Below are 15073 nucleotides of genomic sequence, written 5' to 3'. Positions count from 1 at the left end.
TAGTGGTGGGTAAAAGGAGCTTCCTCCACACGGGCTAGGGTCTTTTATATAGTCACACCAAAGGGTGTATAAATCTTCCAAATGAAGATAGGTAGGAGATGAGGATCAGAGCTCTCTCCTGGCAAATCAATCAGTGGAGCTGTTTCGGTGCATGAAGGGGAGCAGGCTGCAGTGTTCCCTTGGCAAGGTGTACAAATATACCCACATTGCACTCTCTGGAGCCCTGGGAGTGGTTGTGACTCCTGTAGGAAAGATGATGAGGACTACAAATACATAAGTCTTTCAGTTAATGAAGGATATTGCCTCAGCAAAGCCTGGCATAAGTCATCGGTTGTCATGAAGACCGTGTACGTGAGAAGGAAGTCATCAAGGAGGGTCTCTGCAGAGAAAAAACAAAAGAATCCCAAAGTACAGTAAGTTACATAGGTGAGGAGGCAGGCACCTATTGCTGCTAGTGTGCATGTCAGGAATATGACTTGTTAAAATATTCAGAGGATTCAAGCCCAATAAATGTATTATTTATTTAGTTAGTGTAAATTTGAAACAGTTCACAATATGCTGTCTCTGAGAACATGAGATCTTTCTGTCACAGTGGCACCCTAAATGTTTACATTACTTGTAAATCAGAAAAGACTGAATCAGGCCCTTTGGATAATGCTATACTTTGTAGATTTTAAATAAAAATCATAACGCTTCCATTATGCATCTTTTCTCACATTGTGAGCTTTAAAATGGCATTTCATCAATTTAGTAAGTTAGGTCATTTCCAAAAGAGTTTATTTAAGTTTATGGCAAGAAGATGGACAGACAGAGGCTACAAAAGCCCATTACAAATCTTTTCTTTTCTAGACTGCTGGTACTGTAGGTATATAGTGAATGACTCATCCTTCTAAAGCAGGACCATATGTGAAATAACTAGCTAGTCTCTATACCGTAGTTAGTAAACAGGTGTTTACGTCACACAAAAAAGTAACCATCCCAATTGGCACCCTAAATCTCAGCAAAGCAACCTTACCACAGGCTTGACTAAACTGTTTTGGGGAATTTGAAAGAGTAGAAGAGGTGAATTTGTATATACATTGACTGGGATCCGAAAAGCAACTGGTAGCACACCAGTTTTGAGTGTAATTTTAAGCTTCTGTTCGCAGTGTTAACCTTTTGGAATTTTTTCTTAAACTTTATTTAATAATGTAACAAAAGCTTTCTCTGTCTCTTACGTTCCTCCTTTTGGCTTTGGTGGTATTTTACCAAAGCTAGCTAAGTCATTTGTTTAGATAATAATTCTATCCACTTCAGTTGTTTTGCATCAAGTCTTTGGGTAGTAAACTGTACTAGTTCACAACTCAGTACAACATGAAATTCTGTTCCTCCTCCCTCCCCCTCCCTCACTTATCATATGAACCTCAGGATTTTTCTAAAACTTTAGGGCATCCAACAAAATTAAACTAGTTCATCTCCTATTCCCATAAGTTATCCACAGATGTAATACATCCTATAGGAACATATTTGCTGTACAAACTAATAAAGCAATCATTACTAGTCTAAAAATGGACAGGAGAGCCTATTGCCCTTCATAGCTTAATGTGAAAATGAAAGTCTTTTTCTTTTATAAGATTTTAGATATTAAGAATTTCTAAAGTTTTAGCAAATGTACTGCTTCACTTCTAAAAATAAATCAGTCTAGCATCAATTATTTTACCACATGAGGATATGAAAGTGGATACAAGTTGAATAGAACACTCCTGTCATATGTACAGCATGCAGTATTTTGGCAGCTCCTTCATGCATATTGACTTAAATGGGAGATTTCCTGATATCAGGACTGAAGGCCAAATCATCCCTACACAGAAAAAAAGACAAGGCAGAGTCAAGAAACTCCCTGGGCCTGATTCTCCCATCACTTGTGCATGGCCAGTTCCCACTGAAATCAATGTGCATGCGTGCAATTGACAGGATATTTGGGTCTCATGGGTTTTTAAACTCAGAGTTTCATGAATCATTATCCCAACTAGTAGGATACCTTCTTGGAATGGTGTGTCCTCAGAAGTACAGAAGGAGGGCAGAATGCTCCTAAGGGTTCTGAGGCATGTCCACACAGCTGCCAGGATGTCAGGTGGAGGAGAGTAAATAAGGACTACCCTCCTGAGATATGCTGTCATGGGGAATCAGGTACGTCTATTCACTTACACCACATTAAAAACCAAACATCATGAAGGGGATTTCCATGTAAGATAATGATGAGAGAATCAACATTATCTTGTACAGCTATTTCCCTGCTCTTTAGAGGTGGGATTAGACCAAGCAGAATGGCTATTCTCCAGTCATTCCTGAAAAAAGCTCCTAAGCCTGAGGGCGATACACCGGACGTAAGCTTTTGAGTGGCTGGGGTGGGGTGGAAATGATGCCCATTTATGCTTAATGTATCAATAATTCCACTATTTCCAAGTCCTTCGTGATTTTTTTTTTTTTTTGGAGTACACAGAATCAGAATCGTAGGACTTGAAGGTACCTCAAGAGGTCTTCTAGTCCAGTCCCTTGCATTCATGGCAGGATTAAGTATTATCTAGACCATCCTTGACAGGTGTTTAAGCCTGCTCTTAAAAATCTCCAATGACGGAGATTCCACAACCTCTCTAAGCAATTTATTCCAGTGCTTAATCACCTTGACAGTTAGGAAGTTTTTCCTAATGTCCAACCTAAATCTCCCTTGGTGCAATTTAAGCCAATTGTTTCTTGTCCTATCCTAAGAGGTTAAAAAGGACAATTTTTCTCCCTCCTCCTTGTAACAATTTTTTATGTACTTGAAAACTTATCACGTTTCCTCTCAGTCTTCTCTTTCCACACTAACCAAACCCAATTTTTTCCAATCTTCCCTCATAGGTCATGTTTTCTAGACCTTTATTCATTTTTGTTTCTCTTCTCTGGACTTTGTCCAATTTGTCCACATCTTTCCTGAAATGTGGTACCCAGATACTCCAGTTGAGGCCTAATCAATACAGAGGAAATCAGAAGAATTACTTCTTGTATCTTGCTTACAACACTCCTGCTAATACATCCCAGAATTAGGTTTCCTTTTTTTGCAAGTGTTATGCTGTTGACTCATATTTAGCTTGTGATCCACTATGACCCCCCCCAGATCCCTTTCTGCAATATTTCTTTCTAGGCAGTCATTTCCCAGTTTGTATGTGTGCAACTGATTGTTCCTTCCTAAGTGGAGTACTTTGCATTTGTCCTTATAGAATTTCATCCTATTTGCTTCAGACCATTTCTCCAGTTTATCCAGATCATTTTACATGACATGGCTCAGAACACAGACAGACAGATATGGCCAATATATTAAAGCCTCTCTAACAGTGCTGTAGTACCCCTCTGTATTGATCACCATCATATTTCACAGTAAGTAGCAGCACCTGTCTAAGTATAGTATTAGTCTGATGTAACAGAGCACAATATTTAACATAAAATTATCCCTTCTTTCATAATCAAACACTAAATTAAGATCAAATTCAAGAAGTTCCCAGTGCTGTCCTGGGAACACATCCTCTGACATTAAAACTATTATAGCATACTTTAAATGGGAGACATTCTTAATATAGATACCCAGTTTTACTTTCTTAATTTATCATTTGTATTTACTTCTTTATTGAATGAAGAATAGAATTTGAAAAAGACTCATGACAGAGACATCAATGGCAACAGATGCTACTTAAAAATCTCAAATGAATAGATAGATAGATCAATCGATAGATAATGACTACCAATCCTGTAGTCATGGTGTACAAAATATTCCTGTTTTCTTCAAAAAGTCTAACTGGATCAATGCATTTACCATTCAATTCAGAAGCTGGTCTAAAAAGACTCCTGATAAAAAGATACACATTTAAAACCACTTGCATGCATATTAAAACCATGCAATTCTTTAGAATATTTATTTCTATCATTTGTTAAACTTTGTAGAAAATATTATTTTTGTGTAGGAAGCACATATCCCAAACAAAAAGGCATTGTACAGAGCTTGTACTCTAGATAAAAAGGACATCATTCACTCTGATCCATCTCTTTTGGGCGATATAATGCAACTATTAATCTGAAAGGTGGTTTTCAAAAACAGTTCTTTGGAAACTGGTGTTTGTGGCATCAAGAACTACATCTAATCCCATATCCTAGTTCTTTACTAAATGATACAATTGTGCAATGAGCTTTATGAAAAATAAAAAAATGCATTTGCAACAGGTTATTTCCACAATGACTTTATGAACAGTTATACCTACAGGCAACTTATCAATTCCTACAATACGTAAATAACATGTTGACAACCATGAAGCTTTGAGACAAAATAGAATTAAATACTACCTAACTGAATTTTTTTTTAAAAATGAACTTTGTATCTATAAGCTTTTACTGGGCTAATGTAATTATAAGAAAATGCTGTAAATTTTATTGTACTAATTAGCACTAAAACCATTGATTTGAGATATTGTTCTGGACATTTCATTGTCTGTTAGGTCCTCCAGGATCATCAGCTCTATATTTTAACTTTATGCAAGAAATACATTGTATATTTTTGGGTAGAAATATTTTTTATATTGAAGAGTTATTGCAAGGAAGATTTGAGTTTGCTAGCCTTGACCCTTCCTAGAATAGCATAAAACTATTTATAATCTCGCCATACATTTTAAAGCTTATGATTCACATCTAATCTACACACAAGAAAATAAACATACATGGGACAGACATGCTTGCCACCTCAATTCCATAATATCCTTGAATGGCTGCTTGGAGATCCAATACAATATTATGATACGCAAGATCCTCAGCTGGTGTAAACTGTCCCATTTCCATTGACCTCAACAGAACCAGGGCAATTCATACCAGTTAAGGGTCTGCCCCTAGTATACAGCATCTACTTTTCTCTCCATGTGCAGAAGAGATTTATGTGGGTAGTTCCTATCCTTTAATTCCTCCCCAAAAAGATGATATACCACTAAGCCAAACAAATATAAATATATGATATATATATACACACACCTCTACCCCAATATAACGCGACCCGATATAACATGAATTTGTATATAACGCAGTAAAGCAGTGCTCTGGGCGGGTGGGGCTGCACACTCCGGCAGATCAAAGCAAGTTCGATATAACGTGGTTTCACCTATAATGCGGTAAGATTTTTTGGCTCCCGAGGACAGCGTTATATCGGGGTAGAGGTGTATATAGTGTGTGTGTGTGTGTGTGTGTGTGTGTGTGTGTGTGTGTGTGTGTGTGTGTGTGTGAGTGTGAGTGTGAGTGTGAGTGTGAGTGAGAGAGAGAGAGAGAGCGCGCGAGCAATCCACAAGCACTGACAACAAGAAAAGTTCATAAAGTAGGATTATTGTAATGCATCTATAGGCTAAGCCTCTCTAAATTGTGTCTCAACTTGTTTAGAAATTAAACCCCTTAAAGGAATATTTTTAACAAAAAGTCTATATGCTACATGTGGCCCAGTAATAGATTCACTCATCTGTTAAATTACTTTAAAACAAGTAAGCAAAGGAAAAGTGCTTTTGATAGACAACATCCTATAATAGTAATTTTATCTAAGTACCGAACAGTAATGATAATATTTAAAACTCTTTGCATCACTTAAATTCCCCAATAGATCACCATTAACTATAACTACATATTTTCTCTTCAGATGTGCTGTAATTTAAATAGTTCTGCAAGGGTTTTACACAGTACACAAACACTATACCCAGGGACCCAAGAAATAAATGCAGAGCAGTGTAATGTGTGTAACAACAGGCTTTAGTGGAACTTGAAGTTAAATTAATTTTACCTTTGGAACTCTAACATTTGAGTAAGGACCACATCTGGGTGAACACTGCAAAAAATCTTATTTGAAAACCTTTTGGATTTTGAAATAATTTGCTTTGACCAGGCTCACATCCCTTGTGGTTCACTTTCTGTGAATATTTGTTTGATTGAGTTTATTGGCATGAATGGTGGTGAAAAGCAAATGTTACTGCATGCATGAGTATTCATGGAAACAGAAGTCTGAGCTATGTCATATGCCTAACCTGAATAATCAAAACTAAACAAAGCCACGACTACACTAGGAAAATATGAGCATCCTGTGTAAACAACAAGTAATGTATAAAAAACATGATAGCTGGTCAGGGTTAGTCCTAGAGTCCAATCTAGGGTTAACCACAACCAGCTAAATTTTTTTTAAAACATGACTGCCCTTGTCCACACTAATGACAAATTAATATTTAAGATCATGTTAGTTAACATAGTTTCTAACATGATGCATTTTCTCAGGGCAGGTCATCACTACCCACCGGATCGGTGGGTAGTGATCCATCTACCGGGGGGTCAATTTATCGCGTCTAGTGTAGACGCGATAAAATCGATCCCCGATCGCGCTCCCCGTCAACTCCGGAACTCCAGCTCATGAGAGGCAGAGGCGGAGTCGACAGGGGAGCGGCAGCGGTCAACTCGCTGCCATCCTCACGGCCAGGTAAGTCAACCTAAGATACGCCGACTTCAGTTACGCTATTCGCGTAGCTGAAGTTGCGTATCTTAGGTCGACCCCCCCCCCCGCTAGTGTAGACCTGGGCTTAGTCTAGACAAGGCCCAAGACAGCTCAGATAGCAAATATAAAATATTCACAGTGATCTGTTCACAATCAGTCCATAGAGAAAACCATATTTGTAAAATACCTCTCTGAATACTTTTAAACAGCAAGTACATTCGAGCAAATAATGATCTGCTGGCAGATAACCTGCAAGCAGAAAAAGAGGCTAAGTCTGTCACATAAATTATTTATTGCAAAGTATTTGTTCAGCTCTGCTAAGGACAATTTACATGAGTACAGTTTTGAAGGAGTAAGGGTTCTAAGTGTGCAATTCAGTTTGATCAAATATGAACAGAAATCTTTTCAGAGTTTTCTAGTTGAATCACAGTTGATTATAAAAAAGGCAGTGCCAATCAAAGCACTGTTTCTTTTACACTATATTCCATACACCTCTAAAAGACAGTGATACTTGGCTTTGAAATACACACCACAGCTTTTAACTTTCACTCTTCTATGTACCAGTTTCTGCATAAATTTGTAATGCTTCCAACATTTTGTATCCTGATCATATAGGAGCTGCTACCTTCCCCTGGTTCTCACAAAAAAATGTTTTTTAAGATTTGCAGCAAACAGTGAAAATAAAATACATGCTATATACACCTCTACCCCGATATAACGTGACCCAATATAACACGAATTCGGATATAACACGGTAAAGCAGCGCTCCAGGGGGGCGGGGCTGCGCGCTCCAGCGGATCAAAGCAAGTTCGATATAACGCAGTTTCACCTATAACGCGGTAAGATTTTTTGGCTCCCCAGGACAGCGTTATATCGGGGTAGAGGTGTATATTTGAAATGGCATGACAGACTTATGGACAAAGAGGGACTACTTTCAAAGGATGCTTTTTACACACACACACACACACACACACACACACACACACAGAGCTTACATTGAAAGTAGCCTCTTTGAACAGAAGTTTGTGATGCCATTTCTTTTGAATTCTCTTCGTGAATTTTTTATTTAAACATTTCCTTTTAGCCGTCAATCTAATTTTTCTTTGTTCCTCCCAGTTTTCCTTTATTTGGTTAGGCAATTATTACGAAGTATGTGACTAGCTTGCAGCTACTGAAATATTTAATTCTGAAGACAATTTCAGGCCTTTTAAAGCTCCATTAAGATGCACAACAGAGAAAGCATAAGGCTAGGTCTTTACTAGAAATGCTGCAGCAGTGTAGACACTACAGCAACGGAAGGGGTTCTCCCCTCACTATAGTTAATCCACCTCCGTGAGATGTGGTAGCTGGGTGAGTGGACCTAGCACTGTCTACACTGGGGGTAAGGTCAGCTTACCTACATCACTCAGAGTTATGGATATTTCACACCCCTGGGCAACATAGCAGGATCGACCCAAGTTTTTACTATAGACTTGGCCTAAGTTCAGTGGGTTACTGCTCTTGCTGCTCCTTGGGAGCTGCCATAAGCAATAAGCACACCACAGTAAATGTGCATGATAACTAAAGCTCTCAATATGGTGTTTGAGGCATAAGAAGAATATAAAATAAAGCACTGTGTGTTTTGGTACTAATCATCAATCTGTTTAAACCAACTTCTGTTTGAGGTAGAGTCCCATATGATGCCTTGGTTATGTGATTCAGAGAGGAGCAAAATGGGGCAGAATAGACACCAACTCTGTTCAAGAGAGGAAGCCACCCCTCTCTGGTATGCTTCCCTTGGCTCCTTGCACCACCAAAGTCTCTCCACATAGGAGACACACGATTGGAACTCCACAGGAACTGAGGAGAGCCAAGAAGCAGCAGTTGGATGTGGGATTGCTTCTCTTTGTGGAACAGGAATTTTCTAGTGGAAATTTGTGCCAGGTTACTGTTAGTGGAACTAGCAACAACTCCTCTACAAGAGGAGTTGCAAGCTTGTAGTCTGTAGGTATAGGGTTAGAGCCAGGGCCGGCTCTAGGCACCAGCAAAACAAGCTGGTGCTTGGGGCGGCACATTTTTAGGGGCGGCATGGCCGGCGCCAGAATGCCGCCCCTAAAAATGTGCCCCGGCTGCCCTAGCTCACCTCCGCTGCTGCTGCCACGGCGCACGAAACAGCTGATTCGCACGCCGCGGCCACTCGGGGTCTCCCCCTCCCTCCCAGGCTCTCAAACCTGGGAGGGAGGGGGAGATCCCGAGCGGCCATTTCGCGCGCCGCTGCTGCCCCTCCGTCCCAGGCTCTCAAACCTGGGAGGGATGGGGAGACTCCGAGTGGCTGCGGCACGGGCGCCGCTTCTCCCCCTCCCTCACTCCCTCCTAGGCTTGAGAGCCTGGGGGGAGGAGGCAGGGCTGGGGATTTGGGGAAGGGGCGGAGTTGAGGCGGGGCCGGGGGTGGGGTAATTAAAAAACGGGGGGGGGGGGGCGGCCAAAATTGTTTTTGCTTTGGGCGGCAAAAATCCTAGAGCCGGCCCTGGTTAGAGCCAATGGCAACATGGCTCCCTTAGTGGAGAAAAGGAGCCCAGAGTCATACATGGAGTGGATGACCCTACACAAGTATAGGCTGCAGATCATCCCCCGTGGACTTCTTAGAGAATCCACAGAATCCCCTGCTGTCACCAGCTGTGTCCTCTTCCCCCTTTGGCACCCCCACACTCTTCCCACTTGAGGAGACAACTCCCCAAGTTATAACTCGAGGAATAGGGGACACATGTTTTTCACTCCCACAAGTTTGAAGGATAAGAGGGTAGGATATGACCCATACATGGGGTCTGTATACTGCAGTTCTTTTTTCAACAACTCATTTTTTATCTCTTCCCCAATCCCTTTAATAGATGTGGTATCAATTACTAAGGCATTAAACATAAATGAATGAACAGTTTTGTAGCCTGAAAACTTCCAGATCACACAATTAGTGATAGAGATTATACTTATTACTGTCTCCAAGACTTGAGACGCATTGCTGTTCTTGAACTCTGATGTCTCCCCACGCTACTGAAGCAGCCCAAAGCACCAATGGAGCACAGGTATTGGTATATAATAAATATGAGAAAAGACTTAAGCCAAAGCAAAGATGGCCCTGTTAAATGGTTACCAGTTTCTATTTACTAATCTGAACTGATTTGAAGATACTGAGTGAAAAATAACCCACAATACAGTTACAGCTATACAGGAGGAGAAAGTGAGGAATATATGCAGGGAAATATCACCCAAAGGTTTATGTTACAGTGTAACTTTTATAGACCAAAACCAGAGGTGAAAGTAAGCCAGTCCAGTCCGGTGTACCGGCAAGAGCCAGTACGCCGTGCCGGACCGCACCAGCTTCCGCGGTGGGGATTTAAAGGGCTCTGGGCTCCCCGCAGCCGCGGGAGCTCCGAGCCCTTTAAATCCTGCCCGCAGCTTGGCGCCCAGGCCGGGATTTAAAGGTCTCTGGGCTCCCCGCAGCCACGGGAGCTCCGAGCCCTTTAAATCCCCCCCACAGCTCCGGCGCCCGGGCTGGGGCTGGGATTTAAAGGGCTCGGAGCTCCCGCAGCTGCGGGGAGCCCAGAGCCCTTTAAATCCTGCTTGCAGCCCCGACGGCCGGGCTGGGGCCCATGCGCCCAGGAGAGGGTGAGAACATGGCGAGGGCTTGGGACAGCGCTCTGTGGGAAGCCAAAGCCTGGGCAAGCGGCACTGGGCCGGGCAGCATGTCCGGGGAAGGGCTGCTTGGTCCTGGTCCGTCAGCGCCCCAGGGAGCAGCGGCTAGCAGGGAGCTCAGGGCAGACGCAGTCAGAGAGCGGCTCTTAGGGTTACCATATTTCAGCAAGCAAAAAAGAGGATGGGAGGAGCCCCGCCCCAGTCCTGCCCTAGCCTCGCCCCAGTCCTGCCCTAGCCCCGCCCCTGCCCCTTCCACTCCCTCCCACTTCCCGCCCCCCTCAGGACTCCCAACCCTCCCCCTGCTCCTTGTCCCCTGACTGCCCCCTGCTGGGACCCCGTCCCCTGACTGCCCCCCAGGACTCCACCCCCTACCTAAGCCTCCCTGCTCCTTGTTCCCTGACTGCCCCCTCCTGAGACCCTCCCCCCATCCTAACTGGCCCCCTAGGACCCTATCCGCCCCCTGACTGCCCCAACCCTTATCCACACCCCCACCCCCAGACAGACCCCCGGGACTCCCACGCCCCATCCAACCACTCCCCACCCCCTGACAGCCCCCCCCCCCGAACTCCCAACCCATCTAAACCACTCTGCTCCCTGTCCCCGGACTGCTCCGATCCCTCTCCCTACCCCTGCCCCCTGACAGCCCCCCCGCTCCTTGTCCCCTGACTACCCCTCCTGGGACCCCTGCTCCTAACTGCCCTCCAGAACCCCACCCCCTACCTAAGCCTCCCCGTTCCTTGTCCCCTAACTGCCCCCTCCTGAGACCCCCCCACCCTAACTGCCCCTCCCAGGATCCTACCCCCTACCTATACCCTGACTGCCCAAAACCTTATCCACACCCCCACCCCCAGAAAGCCCCCCCAAAAAAACACCCGACCCCCCCTCCCTGTCTCTTGACTGCTCCCTCCAGAACCTCCCCGCCCCTTCTCCGACCCCCTGGCCCCCTTACTCTGCCGCTCAGACCAGCGTGCTGGGGAGGAGGAGCAGGGGGAGGAGCTCCAGACTGCCGGTGCGAACGGCCGGCTGGTGATCTGCGAATGCAGGGAGGGAGGGAGTGCTCTCAGCTGCAGAGGAGAGGAGGGGGAAGTGGAGGAGGGGCTCTCTCTGGCTGTTGGAGCCCCATGTAAGTGGCACCATCCGTCCGGCTGCCCTGTCAGCAGCGCGCGCTCTGCAGGGGGAGGGGGGGGAGTCCGGACATTTACAAATTCCCCCCGGACGCTATTTTTAACTCTAAAAACCGGACATGTCCAGGGGAATCCGGACGAATGGTAACCCTAGCGGCTCTGGCCCCGGGCCAGCTCCCCCAGCCAGAGGCTTGTACCCCGAGGGGCTGGCCGAGCACTAGCAGCCCTTGTGAGCTGGACACGGGGCTCCGCCCTGGACTAGGTGGGGGTCGGGCTCAGTGACTGAACGGTCCCTTTGGGGTTGAACCGGCTCTTGGACAGGGTGGGGGCAGGGTGTTCCGGGACAGCCAGAGCCCCCCGATCAGGGCTGAGCAGCCCCTCTTTGCCCCAGCACATTTCCTCCCCAGGCCGCTCTGAGCCCCTCCAGCGTGGGGGAGTCCGATTTGCCCAAGGGAGGCAGCTGCCGTGGGGCAGCCTGGCTGGTGGCAGGGCCAGAGGCTGGGCCAGGACTGGAGCAATCACTGCTTGGGGAGCGCTGGGGCAGGACCCAGAGCCCCAGCAGCAGGGCAGCCCCGGGCCCACGCAGGAGCAGGGTCCAAAGCCCACGAGCTTGTCCATTCCTAAGGGGGGACCAGGGGAGCTCTGGGCTGGGCCCTTCTGCTTCCAGCGCAAGGGCTTGGCCCTGCTTGTGCCGGCGTGAGCGGGGCCGGGCCTGGCATAGGGGTCAGGCTGCCTTGCCCAAGGACTGAGCTGCCCAAGCTGTGCCCACCAAGGGCAGCCTGCAGAGTCCCCACATCCCTGCAGGCAGCGTGAGCTGCTGGCCCTGGCCAGAGGCTGCATCGCTGCGGGGTGCCACTATGCTCACCCCTTCCAGGGAGGGGTCCCAGGCCGGCCAGGGCCCCAAATTGGTGCTGAGCAGGGCCCGTGCCCGGAGCAGCTCCAAGCAGGGATATTTACCTTGGCCCAGACCCAGCGTCCATTGCCCAAGCAGCTCGGCGCCCGGGCTGGGGCCAGGATTTAAAGGGCTTGGAGCTCCCGCGGCTGCGGGGAGCCCAGAGCCCTTTAAATCCCACCTGCAGCTCCAGCGACTGGGCTGGGGCCGAGATTTAAAGGGCCCTTTAATTTGTCCCTGAGCCCTGGGGGCTCCCAGCCACCTTTGCAGCTGGGAGACCCGGGTTGATTTAAAGGCCCTGGGGCTCCCAGCCACAGCCGGTGCCCCAGGGCCTTTAAATCTTGAGAGGCCACGCCTCTTCCGGTTGAGGCCACACCCCCTCAGGACTCCAGCAGTACCGGTAAAACCTGTAAATTACTTTCACCCCGACCAAAACCAAAGCACTCTACTAAGTAGCTGAAATAAAATATAGCTATAAATATGTAAAGAAGGCAGCACACCAGAATTAAGAAAGGCTACAACTTTATCAAGTTAAGCAAAACTTCATTGTTACTGATAACATTATTCAAAAGGTCCCCTTTCTAACCAAATATGATGGTCTTAAATGCAACAAGGGATAACTTGAAAATCCATTACATTTTGCCCTTGTATTCTGGTAATCACTTTTTGCAGAGAATAATTTGCCTTGCTCTGCTTCTCACCTGCTCTGCTTCTGCTCTTCACAATGGCATTAAATTGGATAGTTGAGAATAATGTCAGTGCCACACAGGAATAAACAAAAGGAAGCTTTAATTATTGGGGATACAGGTCAAATGAAAAAAACATATTTGTGTTTAATTAATTCAGCTTTTAGGAATGTTTCTTCTAAAAGCAGCAGCTTCTAACACCGAGCCAACACCAGCTACAAACAGTACTCAAAATTATAAAGTCCTGTCTTGTTCTTAAACAGTAGCAAGAAGACCATCTCACTATTACAAAGTTATTGGAAGGAAGAAAACCGGAGCCTTTTTTTGCTACTAGTCCCTCAGCGAGGTAGCTTTGAATACACAGGAGTCACTGTCATCGCTTTTTTTATTGTGCTGATACCAAACAGACAATACCTCTTTGGAATACGGGACTTTAATTTGAGAAATTCTGTCCAATTCTTTTTTTTTTAAACCCCATATTGTCTATCAGGTAAAATTAAAAATTAAGTGCTGGCTACTCCTAGGTAGGTCACACTTAGACAGCAACTGAAAGAGAGTGAAAGGAACCTCTTTCTCCAACTGGCATATGCATCCAAACAATGCAGACCTAGCTTTCTTGAGTTGGAGCTGGCTAATACGACCAGCATGGTCACAAAGGGATGTGGCCAACAATATTGATGTTGCCAGGGCTCTTTTTTCTTTCCTCTCCCTCCTCCAAACAGCTGATGATAGACATTGGGGAGTGCATGCTGCTCCTTTCACAACCAAGCGTAAGGAATGTCATACTACATACTCTCTCACTTGCTTTGAGACTGTTACGTTACACTCCATATTCTTTATGAAAATATGCTTATGATATGGATACGACATAACTGAGATATACGTTATGCAAGGTGGCGCATGTAAGATATCATTGAAAAGGTTATGATTTTCTGAATGTGATTATCCAATTTGTATGCCTGTATTATTTCTGTATCTGAAGTTAAGAATATTGACCATGTATCTGTATTTCAAATGTGCTACTTTGGGTGTCGCCCACAACTAGTCCTTCAGATACAACAATCAAAAATCCAGACAGGGCTGATGGCCCATTAGGAAGAAACAAGACTGTGAAGATACTAATCTCTCTCCTTCCTGACAGTCCTCCTGAGACTAGCTGTGACACTACCTAGGTCAGGTGGTCCTGCCACCTGGTTCTAAACACTATCTTGGACTTCAAGTAATTTTCCACTCATAGGAGGGGGAAGTCAAGTTTGGGAAACAAAATGCTTCCCGCCTATGTAAATTCTATTTAAGGCTGGGAAAGAAAGCATTCCAGACTCTCCTTCATGGCCTACCCAAGAAGAAGGACTGCTGAAAGAACCTGAAGGGTCAAGAGACACTAAACTGAAGGGAAAGGCAGGGGTAAGTCCACATTGAGACAGGGGTCCAGTCTGTAAGAAGAAATAACTAGAACTCTGAGCTACAGAAACTCTGCATCCTGCCTAATTCAACATTTAGTGTGAGAAATTACATATTGTAACCTGTTTCTTTAGTGAATCAAGCTTAGTTTGTGTGTTTTGTTTTATTTTGCTCAGTAATTTGCTTTGTTCTGTTTGCTACCCCTTTAACCACTTAAAATCTGCCTTTTATAGTTAATAAAATTTGTTTTGTTTATTATTAAACCCAGTTTCTGTCATTTCTAATGCGGCGGGGGGGGGGGGAGAGAAGAAGTTGTGCATAACTTCCTCCACATTAAGGGAAGGGGCGAATTTATGAGCTTACGTTGTACAGATTTCTCTACAGCGCAAGACAATATATCTTTGGGTCTGCACTCCAAGGGAGGTGGACACCTGAGGGCTGGAGGCAAGTCCCTTAAGCTGAGTCTTTCCAGAGCTGATCTTAGTGTCTGTGTCTTTCTGCAGCGGGATGTGGCCCTGCCTGTGTGTGTGCGTGCGCTAGAGGAGACTTAAGAGCCTGGCTCAGCAAGACTGGGTAAAGGGGGCCCATGCTGGCAGAACAGGCGGGCTCAGTGGTATCTCAACACATCAAGTGGCATCTTTAAGGGAGCAACCCGTCACAGAGACATTCTGCCTACGTTTGCACCTCCCTTTGGCTTCTATAGCTTCAACTAGTTCTGCAGAGAGGAACAAGGACACAATTTGGCTCAAAGTACTCATATAACTTTGACAATGTGATAGTGAAG

General features: G+C 45.3%; 1 protein-coding gene across 1 annotated transcript in view; it reads right to left on the bottom strand.

Annotated features, from left to right (window-relative positions):
• Positions 1-15073, bottom strand: part of RAPGEF5 (Rap guanine nucleotide exchange factor 5) — a 257733-nt gene that overhangs the window by 51522 nt on the left and 191138 nt on the right. The window contains exon 12 of the mRNA XM_065399415.1: positions 301-379. Coding sequence (XP_065255487.1) covers positions 301-379 — 79 coding nt within the window. The remainder of the gene's footprint in view (positions 1-300; positions 380-15073) is intronic.

Source organism: Emys orbicularis, chromosome 2 (genome assembly GCF_028017835.1).
Source record: "Emys orbicularis isolate rEmyOrb1 chromosome 2, rEmyOrb1.hap1, whole genome shotgun sequence".
In the NCBI taxonomy this organism is placed as follows: Eukaryota; Metazoa; Chordata; order Testudines; family Emydidae; genus Emys; species Emys orbicularis.
Note: the sequence above shows the minus strand (reverse complement) of the source record. Positions and strands in the feature narration are given on the sequence as shown.